Here is a 25,000-nt window from a genome sequence, read left to right as displayed (position 1 = left end):
AAATCCTGGAATTTCTTCCCTAAGGGCATTGTGGATCACATGGATGGCAGCGATTTAAGAAGGCAGCTCACCACCATCTTCTCAAGGGCAACTAGGAATGGGCAATAAATGCTGAGCAACCAGTGATACCCACATCCCATGAGTGAATAAATAAATAAAAGTTGGCTCATGCACCCTGCAGCCTCCACTCTCATCCAAACTAGGCGAAAAGTCTCAAATCTTTTGGACAATTGCAAAAGCTGAGGCTCCTACCCTCTGGTTCCCTGTACCTGTCTCACTCAAAGTCACACCCTCCTATCCCTAACAACTGGCCAAATCAAATTACTATGTTTGATTATCATATCACTATTCATTCCACAGGTAAAGAAATAATCACAAAGACTAGTGGCATCATGCCACTCATGCTTGTGGCAGAGTTCTTTGATCTCTCTGCAGGTATGCACAGTACTGCTAGGGCACCTGCCAGTATATGGAATGTTCTTTGCCTCTTATCCAAAGATGTCCTGTTTCTGAAAACCTCAAAGGACAGCACCCGTGTCCTAATGAGTAGGGCTCGGTACATTTTGCAGTTCCTCACACACTATCCAATTGTAACTCTCTCCATAAGCAGCATTTGCACACTTAAATGTATGAGTCATCAAGGGAACACCCAACAACGAGTCCAGTGACACTTGTCAAAACTGGACACAGCTAGGAAATGTTGGTATTTATGCTGATGATGGGGAAGAGGAGTGATATGGATGAATGGAGACAGTGTCCAGAGAGAAAAAAAAGGAACGCAGACAAAGGGATTGTTGATAGTAAGCCAGGGAAGAAGAGAAACTGAATAGTTGCTATGAGTTGCTGAAAATGGGTTGGCTTTGCTAGACTTTCTCATACCCTTTAAGGACTTCATTGCTTCTAATCTGATAGCACCTTGTTCAGTCGGGCCTCAGACATAGCCACCTCTTTTCTCAATCAAAGATTCTCCATTACCATGGCGTCCTACCAGGGGCTTCAACCAAGGGTAAATGGAATATATTTGGATACAAGGAACCTGAAGAATATGATAAACAAACCTGAGGTACAGATAGGCACATAAGACTATGATTTTATAGCTATTACTGAAACTTGCTGAAAGATGTCAGTAATGGCAGTTCAACATTCCTTGGTATAGGGTATTTAGTGAGATAGAGAGGGGGAGAAAAGAGGAAAAGATTCGCAGGGACAAGATCTATAAGCATTTAGAAGCAAATGGACTGATTAACGAGAAACAACAGGGTTTTGTGCAGGGGAAGTCGTGCCTCACTAACTTGATCGTGTTTTTTGAGGAGCTGACAAAGATTTATTGATGAGGGAAAAATGGTTGATGTTGTCTACATGGACTTGAGTAAAGCCTTTGACAAAGTCCCTCATGGAAGACTGGTACAAAAGGTGAAGTCACATGGTATCAGGGATGAGCTGGCAAGATGGATACAGAACTGGCTTAGTCATAGGAAACAGAGGGTAGTGATGGCAGGAAGCATTTGGAAATGGAGGACTGTGACTAGCGGTGTTCCACAGGGATCGGTGCAGGGACCTCTGCTGTTCGTGATCTACATAAATGTTTTGAAGGAAAACGTAGTTGGTCTAATTAGTATGTTTGCGGATGATACAAAAATTGTCAGAGGATACAGCATGATATAGATCAGTTGGAAGCATGGGCAGAAAAATGGCAGATAGTGTTTAACCCAGCCAAATGTGAGGTGATGCATTTTGGAAGGTCAAGTACATGTGGAAATTATACAGTGAATGGCAGAACCCTTAGGAGTATTGGTATGCAGAGAGATCTGGGTGTGCAGGTCTATAGATCACTCAAGGTGGCAGCGCAGGTAGATAAGGTAGTAAAAAAGGCTTATGGCATGGTTGCCTTCATTGGAAGGGGCATTGAGTAGAAGAACGGACAAGTTATGCTGCAGCTTTATAGAACTTTAGTTAGGCCACACTTGCAATATTGCGTATAGTTCTGGTCACTGCCCTACCAGAATGATGTGCATGCTTTGGAGAAGGTACAGAAAAAGTTTCACAAGATGTTGCCTGGTATGGGGATTTTAGCTATGAAGAAAGGTTGGATAGACTGGGTTTTTTTTTCCACTGGAATGCAGGAGGCTGAGGGGGCAACCTGATAGAAGTTTATAAGATTGGAGTGGCATGGATAGAATGGAATGTACAAGGCTTTTTCCAAGGGTGGAGGGGTCAATTACTAAGGGACATAGGTTCAAGGTGCAAGGGGGCGCGGGGCAGAGTTTGAAAGAGATGTGCAAAGCATGTTTTTCACACAAAGGGTGGTGAGTGCCTGGAACATGCTGGCAGAGGAGGTGGAGGAAGCAGACCCAATAGCAGCATTCAAGAAGCACCTGGATGAATACATGAATAGGGAGGGAATAGAAGGATATTGATTCTATAAGTTTTAATACGGAAGGACAAAATGTGACTGTGCAGGCTTGAAGGGCCACAGGACCTGTTCTTGTGCTGCATTGTTCTTTGTTCTTATGATAGTGAGGAGGGAAGATATCTTGGAAGACTCATCAAATTTTGCCATATAGGTAGAAGTAAGAAACACTCAAGGGGGCATACACACTTTTGGGTGTTTATATTGGCTTCCAATCAGTCAGGGAGTCATAGAGAATCAAACGTGTAATCAAATTTCAGGGGACTGTAAGAATATTAAAGCCGTAATAGAAGGGGATTTTAACCACCCAATATTTACCGAGATAGTTCTGATGTGCAAGGTAGGGAGTGAGCAAAACTCATAAATTTCATCCAGAAGAACCTTTTTAGCCATAATGTAGAAATCTCAAAAAGATCAGGGGCAGTTCTCAACCCAATATTCAGAAATGAGCCCAGACAGGTTGAGGGCATATCTATGGTGGAGAAACCTGGAGATAGTGGCTGTAACTCAATTATATTTAGGACAGTTATAAAGGATAAGTATGGGCTAGTGAAAGTTCTAAACTGGGAAAGGCTAATTTTACTAAGATAATTCACAATACGATAAGATCCATGGGACTTGACAAGTTGGATCCAAAATCCAAAAGTAACAAGACAATGGAGTACTCCGTGAATGGTGAGATTTAGGAAGTTCAAAGGAACTGAGGGATCTTGGGGTGCTTGTCCACAGATACAACTTAATCGGGTAGTTAAGAAGGCTGAGAGAACACTTGTCCTTACCAGTCATGGCATGGATTATAAGAGTAGGGAGGTTATGTTGGAACCATACAAAATTTTGTTTAGGCCAGAGCTGGAGTACAGTTCTGGTTATCACAGAATAGTATAGGACACTGGAGGAGATGCAGAGAGGGTTCACCAGGATGTTGCCTGAGGTGGAGTATTATAGCTACAAAGAGAGGCCGGATAAGCTCAGTTTGCTTTGTTTGGAACAGAGAGAACTGAAGGGGGACCTGATTGAGGTGTATAAGATTATGAGGGGCATGGAGAGAGTGGAAAAAGGTAGCTTCTCCCCTTAGTTAAAGAGTCAATAACAAGGGGGCATAATCTTAAGATGAAAGGCAACAGGTTTAGAGAGAATTTGAATTTGTTTTTCATCCAGAGGGTGGTGGAAATCTTGAATGCACAGCCTGGGAGCATTGTTGAGGAGGGTTACTTCACAACCTTTAAAACATATTTGGATGAGCACATGAAATCATAGAATCATACAATACAAAAGAGACCCTTTGGGCCATCAAGTCTGCACCAATAAAACTACTCTAAAATCAACGCTCATACCATTCAAGGCTGTGGACGTAGTGCTGGAAAGTGGGATTAGTGCAGATTTTAGAATAGTTTTATTGGTGCAGACTTGATGGACCAAAGGGTCTCTTTTGTATTGTATGATTCTATGATTTGGCCCCCAAATGGCCTGAGAGCAGCCATTTGCAAATAAAACTGTCAGAGCAGTGGAAGGCATTCAAGGATGAAGTAATGAGAGTACAGGCAAATATGTTCCAGTAAAGACAAAGGGTGAGACGAAGACCATGGAATCCTGGGTGTCAAGGGTCCTAAAACACTAGGATTCTTTTGGCAGATATTGACACCTCAATCTTGCAGAGTCCTCGGAGGAGCGCCGGGGGATCCATTCTAGTTGTTTTTCTTGGAGCATTGAAGATTGAGAGGGAACCTGATAGATCTGGAGTTGAGATGACTGACCTCTAACAACCATATCAGTAAATCACTGTTGATGGAACAGTTGAGTATAATTATGAGGAGAAGAATTATTTCACAATATTTACACTTCAAATACCGTATTGAATTTGGTATGATACTGGTGCTGTTTTGAAGTGGGCAGTTCTTTGCCTCAGCATCACTGGTTCTAGGGTCTGACATATACACTTTCTACTTTAACTGCTTACCAATACGCATTTGTACAGTTTTTCTTGTGTGTGCTGTGGAAGGAATATTTAGAGAGATTGCCGTAATATCAGAATCAGTTGTCAAATTGCTTTTGTTGGCTGCCCATAAACACTGATCAAATTATCTGAATAAAAAAGTTATTCACAAAATGCACATGTGTTAATCAGACCTGAGGGTTAATACATTTAAATTTAAGTAATTTGGACCTTTTGGAAGCATATTAGAAATTCTTTGGTAACTATGGTTATCAGCAGGATGACCTGTCTTTCCTACCATCCATCCAAAATAAAACTTCAGTTCAAGAGTCAAAAGGGCAGATTCTCACAATGCCACCCACTTTTCTTTTATGAAACGTTTTGTTAGAATGCAGCATTTATTTTAAAAAAAAATTGTACTTGTTAGGCTGACTTAAAAGAGATTTTTGAGGGGCTGATTAGTTAAGTAGTGAATTCAAGTTCCTTTTCTGTTGTTCAGCTTCTCTTGTATAACATATTTGATAGTCTGAAATTGACAGGGAGATAAAGCGGAACGGAAGAGGAGCCTTTGCACGTGGAAAAGGAGGAACTCACTTGCCCAACTACAGTAATGAAAAGTCCAGATTCTACAATTTGGATAAATCCGCTCTCAAAATCAGTGATTAAAAATATGTTGATAAAGTGCGAATGGTGGGGTGGGGGGTTGGGGATCGAGGACAGGTGAGTGAATGGATGATGCAAAGTAGAATGTAGGAAAAACTTTTAAAAACTGAAGTAATTGTTTTATGGTTCCCTTTTCTCCTGCTTTAGATCGCATTGGGTTTCCTGTGTGGCTTATCAGTGATATACTCTGTATTGAAGACAGCCAGTTGGAGAAGACGAATTGGATATCGAATGATTGATGTTCCAGTAAGTATGCATTTAAGAAGTGATTTTTTTTATTGTGTACTTCTCATGGGAGAACATAGTAGAATTTGGAGAACTTGTGAATAAAACAACGCTAATTTTCTAATATGTGGAAACATTGGAAAAAGTGCAGAGGAGATTTACCAGGATGTTGCCTGGAATGGAGGGAAGGTCTTACGAGGAAAGGTTGAGAGAGCTAGGGCTTTTCTCTTTAGAACGATGAAGGATGAGAGGTGACTTGATAGAGGTATACAAAATGATAGACAGCCAGAGACTTTTTCCAAGGATGCAGGTAGCTATTACGAGGGGGCATAGTTTTAAAGTGAGTGGAGGTAGATATAGGGGAGACATCAGAGGTAGTTTCTTTACTCAGAGAGTGGTCGGGGCGTGGAATGCATTGCCGGAGAGGGTAGTGGAGTCGGCCTCATTAGGGGCATTTAAGCGGCTATTAGATAGGCATATGGATGATGGTATATGGTAGGGGTGGAGGTTAGATAGTCCTTAGGATTACGGTAAAAGTTTGGCACAACATCGTGGGCCAAAGGGCCTGTATTGTGCTGTACTGTTCTATGTTCTATGTGTTTAGGGCATATCCTTAAGGAAGCTCAAGTCTTGGAAATTACTTTTAAAATGAAATTAACTTTTTTATTATCTTCACTAATTCAGTTTAAATTTTGTTTGCTCCTTTAATGTTCCTTTGGTGCCACATATCATTCCTGAACTGTGAGGGTGGCATGCAAATCAATAACGTTCTTGCATAAATACTAAGCAGCTTGTGCATTCCTTATTATTTGTGATATTCATAAATGGTGTAAATGAGAATCTGGGTAGGATCACACATAAGTTTGCGGATGACACAAAGACTGGACAGGTGCTTGAGAGCGAGGAAGAAGGTGTTAGGTTACAGGAAGATAGAAGCCGATTGGTTAGATTCTCTGTCTGATACTACCTCTCTCACTAACAGCTGAAGGAGTAAGACTCTGAAAGCTTGTGTTTTCAAATAAACCTGTTGGACTATAACCTGGTGTTGTGTGATTTCTGACCTTGTCCACCCCAGTCCCAAATCGGCAGCTCCATATCACAAATCCCACAATGGGAGATGGTGAAAGTTGAATTCAATTTTTAAAAAGTCTAGAATTAAAAAGCTAGTTTAATGTCAACCATGTAACCATTGTCAATTGTTATAAAAACCTACCTGGATTACTAATGTTGTTTAGGGAAGGTAATCTGCTATGTTTAAACAGTCTGGCCTACATGTGACTCCAGATCCCAGCATCGTAGTTGTCTGTTAATAAATGCTGACCTAGCCAGTGAACCCATATCCCATGAACAAATTTAAAATGAAATTTGGCCTCCAATATGTTTTCTTATGGTGCAGTAATCCCTAATCAGCCAGTATCTTCTCCTGAATTCTGTGATTGTCATGCTTAATACTGGTTTCAAAGGGAACCTACTCTTTGGGGACAACCTTAACCTGAAATAAACTATATCAGAGATAGTAGGAACTGCAGATGCTGGAGAATCTGAGATAACAAAATGTAGAGCTGGATGAACACAGCAGGCCAAGCAGCATCATAGGAGCAGGAAGGCTGACATTTCGGGCCTAGACCCTTCTTCAGAAATGGGGGAGGGGAAGGGTGTTCTGAAATAAATAGGGGGAGAGGGGGAGGCGGATAGAAGATGGATAGAGGAGAAGATAGGTGGAGAGGAAACAGACAGGTCAAAGAGGCGGGGATGGAGCCAGTAAAGGTGACTGTAGGTGGGGAGGTAGGGAGGAGATAGGTCAGTCCAGGGAGGACGGACAGGTCAAGGGGGCGGGATGAGGTTAGTAGGTAGGAAATGGGGGTGCGGCTTGAGGTGGGAGGAGGGGCTAGGTGGGAGGAAGAACAGTTTAGGGAGGCGGGGACGAGCTGGGCTGGTTTTGGGATGCGGTAGGGGGAGGGGAGAGTTTGAAGTTTGTAGGTTACGTGGAACAATCCCTCTTCCATACCTACACTGGCCCTAAACGCCACCTCTTCCTCCGTTACATTGATGACTGTATCGGCGCCGCCTCGTGCTCCCACGAGGAGCTCGAACAGTTCAGCCACTTCACCAACACCTTCCACCCCAACCTTAAGTTCACCTGGACCATCTCTAACACCTCTCTCACCGTCCTGGACCTCTCTGTCTCCATCTCGGGCAACCACCTAGAAACCAATATCCATTTCAAGCCCACCGACTCCCACAGCTACCTAGAATACACCTCCTCCCACCCACCTTCCTGCAAAAATGCCATCCCCTATTCCCAATTCCTTCGCCTCCGCTGCATCTGCTCCCAGGATGAGGCATTCCACTCCTGTACATCTCAGATGTCCTCGTTTTTCAAGGACCGCAACTTCCCCCCCCTCAGTGGTCGAGAACGCCCTCCACCGTGTCTCCTGCATTTCCCGCAACTCATCCCTCACACCCCACCCCCGCAATAACAACCAAAAAAGAATCCCCCTCGTCCTCACATACCACCCCACCAACCTCCGGATCCAACGCATCATCCTCCGACACTTCCGCCATCTGCAATCCGACCCCACCACCAAAGACATTTTTCCCTCCCCACCCTTATCTGCTTTCTGGAGGGGCCACTCTCTCCGCAACTCCCTTGTCCGCTCCACACTCCCCTCCAGCTCCACCATACCCGGCACTTTTCCCTGGAAAAGTGCTACACCTGCCCTCACACCACCTCCCTCACCCCCGTCCCAGGCTCCAAGAAGACTTTCCACATCAAGCAGATGTTCACCTGCACATCTGCTAATGTGGTATACTGCATCCTCTGTACCCATTGTGGCCTCCTCTACATCGGGGAAACCAAGCGGAGGCTTGGGGACCGCTTTACAGAACATCTAAGCTCGGTCCGCAATAAACAACTGCACCTCCCAGTCGCAAACCATTTCAACTCCCCCTCCCATTCCTCAGACGACATGTCCATCCTGGGCCTCCTGCAGTGCCGCAACGATGCCACCCGAAGGTTGCAAGAACAGCAACTCATATTCCGCTTGGGAACCCTGCAGCCCAATGGTATCAATGTGGATTTCACAAGCTTCAAAATCTCCCCTCCCTCTACCGCATCCCAAAACCAGCCCAGCACGTTCCCACCTATCCCCTCCTCCCACCTCAAGCCGCACCCCCATTTCCTACCTACTAACCTCATCCCGCCCCCTTGACCTGTCCATCCTCCCTGGACTGACCTATCTCCTCCCTACCTCCCCACCTACAGTCACTTTTACTGGCTCCATCCCCGCCTCTTTGACCTGTCTGTTTCCTCTCCACCTATCTTCTCCTCTATCCATCTTCTATCCACCTCCCCCTCTCTCCCTATTTATTTCAGAACCCCCTTCCCCATTTCTGATGAAGGGTCTAGGCCCGAAACGTCAGCCTTCCTGCTCCTATGATGCTGCTTGGCCTGCTGTGTTCATCCAGCTCTACACCTTGTTATCCCTGAAATAAACTAGTTGGCTAGGGTGGATGAGTGGTGGTTTATGTTTTATAAGACAGTTAGTGTCTGACAGTTAGTGCCATCAAAAGGTAAGCTCAGCCATCAAATGTCAAAGACTGTTCCTGTGAGATGTGAACAAGACTTCTTCCCTATGAGTTCTGCAATGGTGACATCATTTGCCTGCCATTATACAAGTTGATGATAGCAATGGGTGTCTGAAGATTTCATTTACCTGTATAACCGTGGAACCATGGAAATGATACAGCACAGTAGAGGCCATTTGGCTCATCTTGTCCATGAGGACCTAAAGACACACAGGTGCCCTTTATAATTCCGTCTTCCTGCACACGACTCATAGCCCTGCAGCTTACAGTACTTAAGGTGCAGATCCAGGTACTTCTTGAAAGAGTTTAGGGTCTCTGCCTCTACTGCCAACTCAGAGAATTCCAGATACCCACCACTCTCTGCAGAAAAGAAGTTTTTCCTTACATTCCCACAACACTTCTGCCACTTAGCTTAAATCTATGATTCTTGTTTTTTGAACTGTCTGCCAATGGAAATAGGTTCTTCCTATGTCTAACAGTACATTGTATACAGTACCTCAATCATATCACCCCTCAGCCTTCTCTGTTCCAAGGAAAACAACCCAACACCTCCAATCTGTCCTCATAGCTACAGTTCTCAGTCCTGGCAGCATTGTAGTAAATCTTCTCTGCACACTGTCCAGAACAATTACATCCATCCAGTAATGACCAGAACTGCACACAGTGCTCCAGTTGTGGCCTCACAGTGTGTTATACAGTTTCATCATTATATTGAAATACCTCTGGCAATGAAGGAGAGCATTCCATATGCCTTCAGAGATGTACAGCACAGAAACAGACCCTTCAGTCCGACTTGTCCATGCTGACCAGATATCCTTTACAACTTTATCTACCTGTATAGCTACCTCTGGGGAGCACGCTGAGATCTCTCACTTCATCAACTCTTCTCAGTACATTCCCGTTTATTGTGTATTCCCTTTTACTGTTTGACCTCCCTAAATGCATTAGATCCCCCTTATTAGAGTTGAACTCCACCTGCCACTTTCCTGCCCACTCCACCAACCCATCTATATCATTTGAGCCTACAGCTATCCTCTACACTCGCCACTACATGACAATTTTTGTGTCGTCTGCAAATTTCCCAATTGCACCCCCCCACATTCAAGTCCAAATTGTTAATGTATAAAACAAACAGCAGGAGTCCCAACACCGAGCCCTGTGGAGCGCCACTTGAAACAACTTTCTATTCACATCGAGCATTACCTTCTATTTTCTATTGTTAAGCCAACTTTGAATCCAATTTGCCACATTATCCTTTATCCCATTGGCTTTTACCTTTTTGACCAGTCTTCCATATAAGACCAAATGCTTTACTAAATCCCATGTAGACAACATCCACTGCACTACCCTCATTGATCCTCCATGTCACTTCCTGAAAGAAATTAATTAAATTTGTAAGGCATGGCCTTAATAAATCCATTCTGATATTTCCTGATTAGTCCATGACATTCTAAGTGACAGTTTATCTGATCTCTCAGGATTGATTCTAATAATTTTTCCACCACCAAAGTAAGACTAACTAGTCTATAATTATTTGGCATTTCCTTTGTACTCTTTTAAAACAATGGAATTACACTAGCTTTCCTCCAGCCCTTTGGCACTGCACCTGTGTCTAGTGAAGAGTGGAAACTAATCCTCAGAGCATCTGCTATTTCCTCCCTGACCTCCTTTAACATCCTAGGGAAGAATCCACCTGGCAATGACAACTTTCCACTTTTAAGGATTCCAACTCCTCTAATACTTCCTGCCTTGTTATGATTATTTTGTCCAATATTTCACATTGCTCCTCTTGGATTACTACATCCAAATCATCCCTTTTTTTTGTGAATTCGAAGACAAAAATTTCTTCCCATATCCTCTGCATTTTCACACAGGTACTCTTTTTCATCTCTGATAGGCCCCACCATTTCTTTAACTATCCTTTTGCTTTCTATATACTGATGAAACATCTGTGGGTTTTCCATTATCTTGTTTACTAATTTTTTATGCCCTCTCTTTAATTTCCTTATTTATTTTTTAACTTGATCCTTGTACTTTCTATATTTCTTCAGGCAGTCTGCTATGTTAAGTTTTTTTGTGACTAACATAAGGTCTCTTTTTCTGTTTAATCTTACCCTGTATTTTTCTAAGAAAACCAAGGGTGCCTAGGGGGAGTATCATTCTTATTTTTGGAGGGGACATGCATGCTTTGAACTCTAAGGATCTCACCCTTTTAGCGCCTCCAACTGGTTTACCACTGATTTATCCTTTAGCAGTCCTGTCCGATCCACCTCAGCCAAATCACTTCTCCCTAAAATTTGTCTTCCCCCAGTTTAAAACTTTTACTCCTAATTTATCTCTGCCCTATTATTGTTGTATCCTTGTATTATACAAGATAGGACTAACACCACTGTCTTGTAAAATATGTCAGCAGTGGTGATACTTCAGTTCATCAAAAGTCACGTGCAAGGTGAAGAAAAAAGAACAGTCTAAAAAACAAGTCTCGCTTGAAATATTCAATACTTTAGGAATATATAGGGCATGTCACACCTTGCAAAGGTAGCAACTAGAAGCAGTAACAGCTCCTGGAAACCTGAAACAGCCAGAAATAGTGAAAAATGTTGATAAAGCTCATGTTGACCAGGCAGATTTTACCAGAGCTGCACAGAAAAAGTCCAAATAATACTCCAGGATACAGTGATAAATATTGGACATCTAAAGTAAGTTCAGTCCGTTACAGGAAGGGTCAAAATTTTTACATTGAAGAAAATTTTCTAAGCTGACACTAATGGAGCGTTAAATTGCTATATTAATCAAACAAACATTAAAATTGGTTGAAATTATTGAGAAGAATATCGGAAATTTTTTTTGCAAAAAATGACACTCATTAAGAAAGTCATTGGAGCAGTGGTACAATTTGACAAATAAGAGTGAAAAAATTGAAGGCAGAAAAATTTAAATCTATGCTTTCAGTAATTCAGCTGAAATTACTGCTTCAAGATGTTAGAACAGTGTGACACCATACTTTTTCCAATGTTAAATCATGCAAAATGCTCAGAGAAGCACACCCATATTCTCCGCAGTGTCAAAGGGTGCAAAAATCAACAAGTCGAAGGGAATAAAGTGCAAAGTAACAGTCTTCTAGATCTTGGGCAAATTTTAAAAATATAGAATGTCCTAATTTTAAAGCAGTTTAACAATCTTTAAAATATTTTTTCAGCAGAAATTGGAAGATAATCCTGATATATTTAGAAGTTTTCCAAATTTAATTAGTAGAAATTAAAGAAATTTTGAGAAAAAAATAAAATGGGAAAATAGGAATTAAGATTCTTCATTAAAACAAGACATACTTACAAAGCTTTAGTAACATCTTCAGCATACATCAATTAAAAATAATTACAATATTCAAAACAGAAAATATTTTTAAAACTTGCTTAAAAACTAATATTAATAGAATTTTACTAATTGTATAAAATAACAAAAGTATCTGCATTTTAAAAAATAAAAAATCCTGCAACAGCTTTCAAGCAAATCATTTAAATAGCAGACACAACAACCATTAAATAGAATGACAATGGAGAAGGACATTATACTTCCAGGCAAATTTAATACCACAAATCCTTCAGACAAGGAATTGAACTGAATTTTATGATATAGATAAGATACAAACTACAAAAAAGAAGTTTGAACACCTAAATAGAGTAAAGGCAAGGCTATAGAACTATTATTTAAATGGTAACTACAGATTAGTTATAGCCTGAAATGAGACAAAAATTAAAAATAATATGTTCTTTTTTTAAACAGACAATCTTGAAGTTCTTGCTGTTTTATGCTGGAGACTTGGCAAATGCCTTCTTTGTTATATTATTTGGAACAGGCCTTTACTGGCTTATATTTTTCAAGGTATCTCTAAAGATATAGCACTATAATACAATGTGTTATAACTATAATATCGTCACATAATGTATGATGTACATCAAATAATATTTATTTCAATTTGTCACCAATTGTGAGTGTTTTGATTAAATTTAATGTAAGTTTAATATTTATTCAAAAAACATTTATTTTTTCTAAAGACGCTATATCTGACGCGTTTCTAGGCATAAGTTCAGAGCATCATCTGTTTATTACTTACATTGTATATCTTGTAGCAAGATCTTCCTTCAAAATAGTCTTAATTGCTATCAAAACAACTAACACATTGTGGGTCTCCCTACACCAAATGAACTGTAGAAGTTCAGAAAGGCAGCTCACCACCACCGTCTCAGGGATATCTGGGAAAGGGCAATAAATGCTTGTCTAGCTAGCAATGCCAACACCTCATAAATGATTTTTTAAAAAATTATGTTGATAATTGCTTAGCTATTACTTGTTTCTTTAGGGTCAACGGATTGTTTCTGTTTTTCTGCCCACACCTAGCCAAGAGGGACACTTTATTGCTTGTGTGATCAGTGCATTTGTCCTAAAGGTATGTGCGTAAAGGATATTGGTCAGTTTGGGTTTGCACTACAATGTATCCTCAGGTCAATGAATTTAACAGATGTTCTTTTCCCAACCACCACTGATCAACAAAAAAGCATAGACTCAGCTGGAAGACTAGAGGAGGTTGGTGAGCTAGACTGGAATGACCCTATAAACTACTTTGTAATTGAAGATATGGATCTTGAATGCATTGTCCTTGAACACAGATGCAGATTCAAAAATGCATCATCTAAATATCAGAAATACACAGAGTAGGAGATTATTGCTCATTACATCAAAAACATGTTTCTTGTTGAAACTGCCAAAAATGTTAGCAAGCACTAAACCTAGAAAGGACCCATGAGAACTCATCTATTTGGATGTACATGGTGTCATTAAAATTGAACTTGACTGCATGAGATCAAATATGAGAAATCCTTTAACTCAGTGTGTGATTAGGATTTGGAATTAACTACTCAGGAATGTGATGGTATCAGATAAAATCAGGCTTACAAAAGGGAACTGGAAAGCGCCTAGACAGAAAAACCTGCAGGCAGCGGGGTAAGGATGGGAAGTGGGAATACATAAGTTGCTCTTACAGAGAGTAACAAGTGGGCCATGTAGTGTTGTTCCAAGCTTTAAACATTCTATGATTCTATAATAAGTAATGGTCTATACATACCATGACAAACACACCCACTGCAGTTAATCAAGTATATTTATTGTTTAACATATTATCTTTACAATTCCAGATCCCATCCCTAAACTGATACTACTGTTATCCTTTTTTTTTCTGTACTATACTTGTTCATCACACTGTCATGTTTACTCTGTTCAATTTCTTTTGACATCAAACTTATTATTTATTATTATTTTCACTATTCTTGATGTCAATTCTCAGTTTCTTCAGCTTTTACATCAACTGGGAATACAGTTAACTATGGATATCTTTTTCATTGACTGGGAGAGACCCAAGGGTAAAATTATCAAGTCTGTTGCAGGTAATGTTGCATTTTGTCATCTTTATTTCCTACTTTGTTATTTAATTCAAATATTCAGTTTTAAAATGTTGACAGATTTATTAATTATTTTGTGCATTACTATTGTTGTTATGATTCAGTATTTTAAACAGTATGAAATTTTGGTCTGAACATCACCCACTGGAAGATGCTTACAGGACTAGAACATACACTTTGCAATCCCTTACTGTTATGTTTTCCAGTTTACTAATCAGAGATTATTCTCTTCATCTGAAAAGAGTTTCATGCGGTATTGAAATTTATAACCAGAGAACTCATTAGCTTAATTTTAAATATAATTGATTAATTCAGTTATATGTTTGTAATTATAATTATATGTTATGATTGTCTTATTCAAACAAGTTTATAAAGATCGGCCCAGCAATTACAGACCAGTCGGTTTAACTTCACTGATGAGGAAATATCTAGAAATTATTATTCATATAGATATAACAATCAAGTTGAAAAATGTGGTTTGATTCAGAAGAGTCGCCATGGACTTGTTAAGGAAAAATCATGTCTAACTAACTTGCTGAACATTTTGATGAGGGGAAGACCATTGATGCGATAAACGTGGACTTCCAAAAGACATTTGAAATAGTGCCACACAACAGACTTGTGAGAAATGTTATAGGCTATAGATCAAAAGGAATAGAAATAACATAGATACAAAATTGGCTGAAGGACTAGAAACAGAGATTACTGGTTAATGGACACTTTTTGAGCCTGAAGACAGTTTATGTGGAGTTCCCCATGGATTAGTATTCAGACCTTTGCATTTCTTGAGATATATAATCCAGTTTCTGGTTTGCAGGGGACAATTTCAAAAAGTTTCAGATGACATAAAACTTGAGAGTATTGTAAGAAGATGATATAGAACTTCAAAAGCACATTGACACATTATTGAAGTAGATGGATAGTTGGCAGACAAAGTCCAATGTGGAGAAGTGTGAGGTGATGTGTTTTGGTACAATGAATATGAACAAACGTGTAAAGAATAGGGTATTATTCTAAAGGATTGCAGGAACAGAGACACCTGGGTGTATATGTGCATAAGTCATTAAAGATGGCAGTACAGATAACGAGAGCTGTTAATAAAACAAACAATGTTCTGGTTTCACCAATATAGAGATAGAATACAGGAAATTATGATGAAATAAGACATTGATTAGACCTCTTCCGGATTTCTGTGTACAGTTGAATAAAAGCAAAATACGGTAGATGTTGGAAATTTGAAATAAACACAAAGAATGCTGGAGAAGCCCAGCAGCTCTTGGCAATATCTGTGGAAAGAGAAACAGAGTTAACATTTCAAATCCGGTATGATCTTCTTCAGTCTTCTTATCAAATGACGGAGTAGGCTCAATGAACCAAATGGCTTACTCCTGCTTCAAATTCATATGTTCATGTAATTCAGTATAGAAGAAGAGACAAAATGATAACCTACAAAGGGAAAAAATGTCGCTTTTTTACAACATAATCTTATAACAGAGATAAAAATTAAATATGAGCAGTTTGGTCGAGTTGGAAAGTGAGAGTAGGGAAAGATAAAAGGTGACAAGTCAATTAGTTAAATAACTTGCTAATGGATTAGTAGAAAAGTGAGATGCTTATAGATAGTATGAAAGGTTATCTCTATATTACAATGAAAATAGATTAAAATATCGAAAGAATTTATACATTGGTAAAAGGAAAGCCCTACATATGGAAATAAATGATGAATTTACAATGTGATTTATGTAGATGACCCAAATGAAAGCAGAAGATGCTAGAAAAACAACTATATTCACCTATCTTAAAAATGTTAAAACAAAACAAATTCAAGTTTCATTTACTCCTCCATCAGAACTGTATTCTGGCAAAAACATTATACACAGACAGAAAGAGGATCTTTACTTCTTCAGCACTACTACTTTCTGTAAAGGAAAGTGGAAGTGTGGCTCAAACCGGATGTTTCTAAAAATCCATATTCTGACTACAGTATTACAGAGGGCCCCAGTGAATTATGAAATGCTATTATTGAGCTTGGACACCTGCCTCTCCTTTGTTTGAGGGTGATTATTTTACTATGCATTTCCAGCATTTTCTTTTCTGTGTCTGTTTTGGATTTTAGTTTCTTTTATTCGTATATGAATCAAATTGTTTGTTCATTGCTTATAGGTGGAGGTGATATAAAGACTGCCCCAGCTCCTGTGAGCATTTGGAGGACATACTTCGTAGCAAATGAATGGAATAACATCCAAACAATCAGGAAAACTAATCCTATTTTTCAAATCATTGCTGTTATTTTCTTTTTGAAAGTAAGTTTAACATCAAATAGGTGAGGAAAAGAACGTAAACAAGCATTCAAGAAATTAAAATAAAATTAATATTAAATAAAGTAAAATTAAATTCATTTAAAATAAATTTTACTGAATAATATACTTGAGATTGCTATTATCGCAAAAGGTTGGGGACAAAGACACAAGCTGAGAAGGGGCAAGGTATACAAACAATTTAGATTATATTCCATTATGTACATGGTGGTATCTAAAATAGGCAGCGAAATGAGATATTGGAGGTGCATGCTTGAATATGTATTTAATTAAGTGGATCATTGGGACAACATTATTGTTTGATACTTGAATAAAAATATGCTGAGCATGGTGGAAACCTGGAATAAAAACAGAATGTTCTTGGAAAAACTAAGCATGTCTTACCCTATCAGACAGGAAGAGAAACATTGGTAACATTTTGGGTCCAATGTGACTCCTCTTCAGAACTTTGGAACAGTTCTGCAGAAAGATATTATTGGACTCAAAGGTTAACTCTGCTTCTGTCTGATACTACCAGATCTGCTGAGCATATTTTGTTGTCCTATGGGATTTAGTTTGTCTTTTTCCAGTCTTGTACTTTTCCCAGATTTCAAAGACAAAGTACAAATTGTTACTATTTATGATCATCTTCCATTTTCAGGCAAAGCAGTTAGTTATTAATTCAGTAATGACTCAACATATAAATATTTGTATCTTTCCACTTTATCCAACATTTTCTTTCCTTTTCTGAAGATATCTATATTAGTTTTCATGCTCTTGCATGGAGCCAGTGGTAGGTGCAAGCATTCTACACATACACTTAAAGGCACCAGGTCCTGTACCATTTTAGTTGAGGCATCAGCAATTCCTGAGCAAATTATTGTATTAATGGTCGTCAAAGATCTGCTAAGAAAAGATAATAGGAACTTTAATGGAACCATAGCAAAATTATGGCACAGAAAGAGGCCACTCACCCATTATATCTGCGCTGACCAAAAAAAAAGTTCTAGTCCCCCATTCTAATCCAGTCTTCCAGTACCTGTTCTGTAGCCTTACAGGTTAGAGCAGATCAAAGTACCTTTTAAACAAGTTGCAGGTTTCTACCTTCAGAGCTAAATTCAGCAGCTAATTCCAGATACCAACCACACTCTGAATGAAAATGTTTATTTTTATGTCCTCTCTAATCCTTCTACCAATCACTTTAAATCTGTGCTCCAGTAATTTACCTCTCTATGAGGGGAAACAGATCTTTCCTGTCTATTCCATCTAGGTTCCTCAAACTTTTGTACATTTCAACTAAGCTACATGTCAGTCTCTTCTGTCCTAAGCTTTTCCAATCTTTCATCATAGTTGCAGTTTCCAAGCCCTGGAAACATTCTTATAAGTTTCCTCTAAACTTATTTTCAGAGCAATTATATCCTTCCTGCAATGCCAGAACTGAACAGAAAATTCCAGCTGTGGCCGAGCGAACATCTTATTCAGTTCCAGTTTTCATGCCTGCTCTTGAATTCTCTACTTTGTCCAATAAAGGAAAATATTCACATTTACTTTTTTCTCCACCATGTTATCTGCATTTCTCACAGCTTCAAAGATCTGTGGACATGTACTCCCAGGTCTCTCACTTCCTCTGCCCCTCTCAATATCCTCTCATTTGTTCTGTCCCCTGCTTTCTTGCCCTCATAAAATGCATTACTTCACATATTTCTGTATTGAATTCCATTTGCCACTATTCAGTCCACTACATTAAAACACTGAAATCATTTTGGAGACGACAATTATCTTCTTTGCTATCAACTACCAGGCCAAATTTTGTGTTATCCGCAAATTTCATAACCATGCCTGCCACACTTAAAGCCAAATCATTAACATATACAACAAAACAGCATGTGCGCAACACTGAGTCTGTGGAATGGCGTGGAAACTGGTTTCAAACTGTAAAAACATTCATAAACCCTCATTGTTTCCTGTCACTGAGCCAATTTTGGATTCAACTCACCACAGAGCTCTGCATCCCATGAACTTTTACATTTTTGACCTGTGATAAATGTCTCTTTGAAATACATTTAGACAACATCTGCTGAAGTACTCTTATCAAGTCCCATTATTGTTTCCTCAAAATATTCAATTAATTTAATAATTGATTTTCCATTTGCAAAATCAGGCAGATTTCTCCTGATTATGCCATGCCTTTCTAGGTGATAGTTTAAACAATTTTTCAGAATTAGTTCAAACAGTTTGCCTGCCATGGAAGTCCAGTTGATTGATCTATAATTAATTGGCCTATCCCTTTGTTGTCACGTGACCACGAGCCCAAAATTGGACGTTCTCAATTGCCCCACAACCAGAAAAATTGGACCTGACAGGAAATAGGCCAAACTAATTTAAGCAGCTATCGGCTACAGAGAACAGCAGAAACCAAGGCCAGAGAGGTCACAAAGATTCAGGTGAACTAGTTACAACCAACCCAAGGGTTGTGTATTGGAGAAGTATAGATTAGACTTTCTGGCACCCTGACTTCCAGCCAGTGCCTGAGGGCATATACTTGATACCTTCCTGGCTTTGGGATCCAAGGGCACAGCCTCAAAGTGAAGGGATGACCCTTTAGAACTGAGATGAGGAGGAATTTCTACAGCCAGAGGGTGGTGAATCTGTGGAACTCGTTGCAGAGTTCTGTGAAGGCCAAGTCACTGAGTGCATTTAATACAAACATAAATAGGTTCTTGATGAAAGGGATCAAGTTTTACAGGAAGAAGGCAGGAGAATGGAGTTGAAACACATTTTGGGCGTGATCAAATAGTAGAGTAGACTCGATAGACCAAATGGCTTAATTCTGCTCCTATATCTTCTGGTCATATGGTCTTACCATTTCCTAAATGGGTGCCTAGAATCAAGGGATAAATTTTTGCATAAGGGCCAAGCCATTTAGGACTGAGTTGAGGAAGAATTTCTTCCCACAGTTCATCGTAAATCGTCAGAATTCCCTATCCCAGAGATTTGTGGATATTCAGTCAATGAGTATTTTCAAGACAGAGATCAATTTCTAGATAATAATTGCACAAAAGGATATTGGGATAATGCAGAAAATTAGCTAAATGCAGATGATCCACAGTGATTTTATTGAATGGTGGAGCAAGCTCAGTTGGCTGAATTGCCTACTTCTGCTTCCAAGTTCCAGTGGTTGAGATAGTTAATTACTACTTTATATCTGTCTTTACCATGAAATACAAGTTTGACCATTCATAGAGAAAGAGGAGGTAATCGAGATACTAGGTGTGCTAAAAATTGATAAAGAAGAGGTGTTGGATAATACTGGCTGTACTTAAAATTTGACACTAGGGTCTACTGAGATGCACCAAAAGAGACTTAGTAAAGATGGAAATTGACAAGGCACTGGCCATAATTCTCCATCCCACCTTAGGTAGAGGGGTAGTGCCAGAGCACTAGGGAATTGCAACTTTGTACCTTTATTTAAATTTTTATGTCAGAATAAGCGGAACAACTTGAAGACAGTCCAGACGCCTGCCAGAAATGCACATGAGATGCATTGTCAGCAGAAATCAAATGTACCCAGTTAATGCAACAAGCTCAAAAATCAGCACTGCAGAAGCCATCATTTTCTACATTACTAAAAAGACCATCCTTCATTTTTGGGCTTAGATAGTAAATTAAGGCAGTGTTTTCAATGTGGAGGGCATCAGTGAAAATTGATCTTGTCATCTCCCAAGAGCACGTGTACACTCCAGCAACAGTCACTGGATTGTGATAAGGAACATAACTTTGACAGATGTTGTTTTTATTCTTTGCTTACCACAAGGTAGATGAAGCTAATTACAAGACCTGAGAATAATATTGGTAGTGATCAGAAATGGGATCCTTCTTGTGCCTGGCATAGTGAATAAATCCAATAATTTGATCTTAAATGGTGACTTCACACAGAAAGAAATCCCAAGACATTTCATAGAAATACAAGACAAGAGTTATTGAGCCACAGACAGCAATTTGATCTTGACACTGCTGCTATAATGTAAAGGAGAATGCCACCTGCCTACAAAGGACTAAACAACTACTCTAAGAGGTCATTCTTCTGTCTTTTTGCTCCTCAAAGGCAGTCATATCACTTGTGGCAAATATAAGCATTATTGTCAACCTCATTAAATAGTATTCCTTCCTAATGGCTAAGGAAGGGGTTTATGGACTAGCAGGCAGAAAACCATATTGTTGAGGTTTTAAATGAACTGTGAGTGTATCACACCACATGGAACTCATTGGCTCAAGAAAGTGTCTCATCAATACATTCTCAAGGCCACTTTGGAGTAGGCATAGGTCTAGAAGTGATACGCATGTTCCATGAATAAAATACATGGTGACATCAGCAATGAAACTTACTGCTAATTGATCTTCAAGGGCCGGAAGATAAATTCTACCATATGAATACCTGTTTCTGTTTTGGATTGGTTTCTCCATTGCAAACTTTATTGCAAGATTACTTTGTAGGTTTTGCTGTGGATATACTTTTTTTTTCAAACATAATGTTTTGTACTTTGGTGTACCCTCTGTTCAAACTTAAATTTAGATTTTCGACTGACTACGTTATACTACTATAATATAATATAACCTATAATGAACAGAAAATGTAATAATTTTGTTTTCTTGTTTTCAGGTTGTTGGATTTGAAAATCTGACTTCAATGGATCCTTATTCTCAATTAAAAAGAACTGCTGAGAGTGATGTTGTACCATCAAGCCGTATACTGAGATTTGGCATGGCCAGTACTATTTGGTTGACGATTGGTCTCATTCAGGTGGGAATGTTGTTAAGCTGTGATTTTATTTTTTCTTCTTCTTTACTCAGATCTGTGCATTACTGGCAGGGCTAGCATTTGTTGCCCATCCCTAAATGCTCTTGAACTGAGTGGCTTGCGGGACCATTTAAGAAGGCTGTTCAGAGTGATCTACATTGTTGTGGGTCTGAGTCACTTGTAGGCCAGACCGGGTAAAAGTGACAGACTTTCTTCCCTAAAGGGCATTAGTGCACCAGATGGGTGTTACAACATATCCACACATATAATAGCCAGAGAGCATGAAGAGAAATCCCAAAAAAAGCCTGTATTCTGTATTTTTATTCTTAAATTCTGTTTCTTTTATAAGCGGACAACCTTGATGAACTCATAAAATAGCCACAGCGGATCACATGATCATACTTCCAGAAGCTGCATTGTGTGGATATTCCAGCTAAAGAGTCTGGAGATGAGCTTTCTGCTGTCAGCCAGCTCTGGTCAAAGTGAAACGTCAAGATTCATTATGCTAAAATGCTTTTAGTTACCACATGACCTGACAATGGAAACTTTAAGGGGCAGGAATTAGGGGTTGGGGGAGGTGTTAAAGCCACGCTGTTAGCTCAAGACCTTCTAGTTATCGCACCAAGATCAACTATTGCTCCTGAAATACTTGTCCTTGTCTCAGGGCTGAACATGACTAAAATTGGGACAACAAGGTGTAGCGCTGGATGAACACCGCAGGCCAAGCAGCATCAGAGGAGCAGGAAAGCTGACGTTTCAAGTCTAGACCCTTCTTCAGAAATTGGAACTGGTTGAATTACTTAAATGTACATGTCTGATGTTCTTAGTTAATTGCTATTTGACCTACAGAGGAACGGCAGGAGGGCTGCCATAGACTCTCCTTCTCTGTCTCACATGGGCTTACCAAAGAAACTAATAGTGGATACTGACCTCTGGGAAGTTGTAACTCCCGTGAACTGATTTACAAAACTTGTAACTTAGAGTGATAGAGTTTTACAGCAGGTAAGGAGGCCGTTCACCACACTGAGACTGCGCCAGTTATCAAGCACCTAACTACACTTTTCCTATTTTAAAGTACTTGGCCCATAGCCTCGTATGTTATGGCAGTTCAAGTGATAATCTTTTTAAATGTTGTGATGGTACTTGCTTCCGCTACTCTTTCAGGCAGTGAGTTTCAAATACCCACCACCCTCTGGTGATAAAAGTTCTTCCTTTAATCCCATCTAAACCTCCTGCTTTTACCTTAAATCTTTTACCTAATCTTAAATCTATAACCCTTGTTATTCTTTCCTATACTAGGAGGAGATGTACCCTCTCTATGCCCCTCATAATTTTATAATTTTGTCAATCAGGTCCCCTCACAGACTTGTCTCCTCTTAGGAAAACCCAACCTATTTAGTTTCTCTTTATAGCTGAAACACACCAACTCAGGTAACATCCTGGTGCATTTCCTCTGCACTTTTTCTAATACAATTACATCCTTATTGTACCCTGGCGATCAGAACTGCACACAGTACTCTAGCTGTGGCCTAACTAACAACTTATACAGCACCATCATAACGTTTTTGTTCTTGTGTTTTATATTTCGACTAATAATACCCCTTGTATCTTTTGGACCACCTTAACCACCTGTCCTATTGCCTTTAATGATTGATGAACAAGCACACCAACAACTTCCTAATGTCCTACTATTCATTGCCCTTGCCTTGTCGGTCCTCCCAAAATGCATCACCTTACATTTCTCAGGATTAACTTCCATTTGCGATTTTTCTGCCCAGGTAATGAACCACTCTACATCATCCTGTGGTTCCTCCCTAATTTAGTGGGTCATCTGCAAACTTACTGATCTAACCTTCTACCTACACGTCATAGATATCACCATAGATATTACAGAATCCTACGGTGTGGAATGGCCATTCAGCCAAGTCCACAACCCTCCAAAGAGCATCCGACCCAGAACCGTCCCCCTACCCTTCTCCTTTAACCCTGCATTTCCCATGACTAATCCACCTAATTTACACATCCCTGGACACTATGGGCAATTTAGCATGGCCAGTGCACATCTTTGAACTCTGAGGGGAAACCAGAGCACCCGGCGGAAACCCACGCAGACACAGGGAGAACGTGCAAACTCCATACAGACAGTCATCCGAGGGTGTAATTAAGCCCAGGTCTCTGGCGCTGTGAGGCAGCAATGGTAACCACTGAGCAACCAGGCTGAACAATGTGGAATTCCATCCAAGCAGGGGTGCCAGGAACCCCAGGTTCAGGTCCCGGCTGCTTCAGAGGTATGAAATAACATGTCTGATTAGAAATGTTTTTTTAAAAAGAGGCCTAGTTTACATTTGTGCCTGACTGCAATTGGCAAGGAATGTCCACCAATACACTTGATGCTTTTAGAGAAAGGTGGGCACCTGAGGAAATAGTGTGCTTTATCTCCCCTTCCAAATACATTTGTATTTAGCCCTCTCCCCACTTCTCCCTCACCTTTTTGGTGGTCACTAAGTAGCCATTGGTCGTGTGTGACAACACTTTCGGATATGAAACAGAGAATAAAAAAGGAGACTCAGGTTGGGAGGGTTACTTGAGGTGCACTGGTACCTCTGGACCAAAAAGCTGAGGTTCAGTTCCCACCTGCTCCAGAGGTGCATCATATCATGTCAATAAAGTTGACTTTTTTAAAGAAAAGAGGCCTGGGTTGGCAAGGGTTCTTATGGCAGTCCCTACTTCTGAGCCAGGAGGCCCAGGATCAAGTCCTACCATTCCAGAACAGGCTGATGAAAAAATATCTGACCTTTATATTTTTCTGACAATTCTGGGCTGCTGGGTAGTGAAATATTTTTGCTGCAGAAAGTGGCAAGCAGCACAGTGGTGGACATCAAGCTTGTGTCTGGTGCCATCCATTGCCTGAAAACAGTGGCGCTTGGACACAACATCGTGCACCAATTAGACGACTCTCAGGTGTGCAGTGGAATCCTGTCTGCATGTCTAGATCATTAACGTATACTGCAGACAACAAAGGAGCCAGCACTAAACTCTGTGATACTCCACTGGAGACAAGTTTTCAGTTACAATAACAACCTTCAACCATCACCCTCTGCTTTCTGTCACTAAGCCAATTTTGCATCTCAATTTGCCAATTGCCCTGTTTCCATGGGCTCTTATCTTCTTGACTAGTCTCCTATGTGAGACCTTGTCAAAAGCCTTACTGAAGCCCACGTACACTGCAGCCAAGGCACTACCCTCATCTATAAGTCACCTCCTCCAAAAACTCAAACCTGTCAAAAGTGATACCTTTGATCAATTATTGCCTCTCCCAATGGAGATTAATTCTGTCCCTCAGAAATTTTTCCAAATGTTGTCCTGTCACTGATATCACTGTTACCTCTCCAGTCTTGTCTTGCTGCATTTTGTGAGTATATGTACGTATGTGTGGATGAAAGAGCAAAACAATTCCCTAGCTTTGATTTCATTCTAAAGGATTATTTTAAGAATTGGGATTTGATAACCAAGATCTGGGAACACATTTCAGCCTACCTCAGTAAGATCATGAGATGTAGGCCATTCAGCCCATTGAGTCTGCTGTGCTATTCAATGAAATCATAGCTGATCTGATAATCCTCAACTCCA

The 25,000-nt window shown here is 39.9% G+C and overlaps 1 protein-coding gene across 1 annotated transcript in view; it reads left to right on the top strand.

Moving 5' to 3' along the window:
- The first annotated feature begins 976 nt into the window (after nucleotides 1–976).
- Nucleotides 977–25,000, top strand: part of LOC109911499 (meckelin) — a 60,207-nt gene continuing 36,183 nt past the window's right edge. Inside the window, exons 1-7 of the mRNA XM_048596149.1 lie at nucleotides 977–1,063; nucleotides 5,154–5,252; nucleotides 12,603–12,701; nucleotides 13,180–13,266; nucleotides 14,161–14,260; nucleotides 16,439–16,578; nucleotides 21,233–21,373. Coding sequence (XP_048452106.1) covers nucleotides 977–1,063; nucleotides 5,154–5,252; nucleotides 12,603–12,701; nucleotides 13,180–13,266; nucleotides 14,161–14,260; nucleotides 16,439–16,578; nucleotides 21,233–21,373 — 753 coding nt within the window. The remainder of the gene's footprint in view (nucleotides 1,064–5,153; nucleotides 5,253–12,602; nucleotides 12,702–13,179; nucleotides 13,267–14,160; nucleotides 14,261–16,438; nucleotides 16,579–21,232; nucleotides 21,374–25,000) is intronic.

Source organism: Rhincodon typus, chromosome 4 (genome assembly GCF_021869965.1).
Source record: "Rhincodon typus isolate 14 chromosome 4, sRhiTyp1.1, whole genome shotgun sequence".
In the NCBI taxonomy this organism is placed as follows: domain Eukaryota; kingdom Metazoa; phylum Chordata; class Chondrichthyes; order Orectolobiformes; family Rhincodontidae; genus Rhincodon; species Rhincodon typus.
The sequence above is the reverse complement of the archived record's forward strand: the minus strand, read 5'-3'. Positions and strand labels throughout refer to the sequence as shown.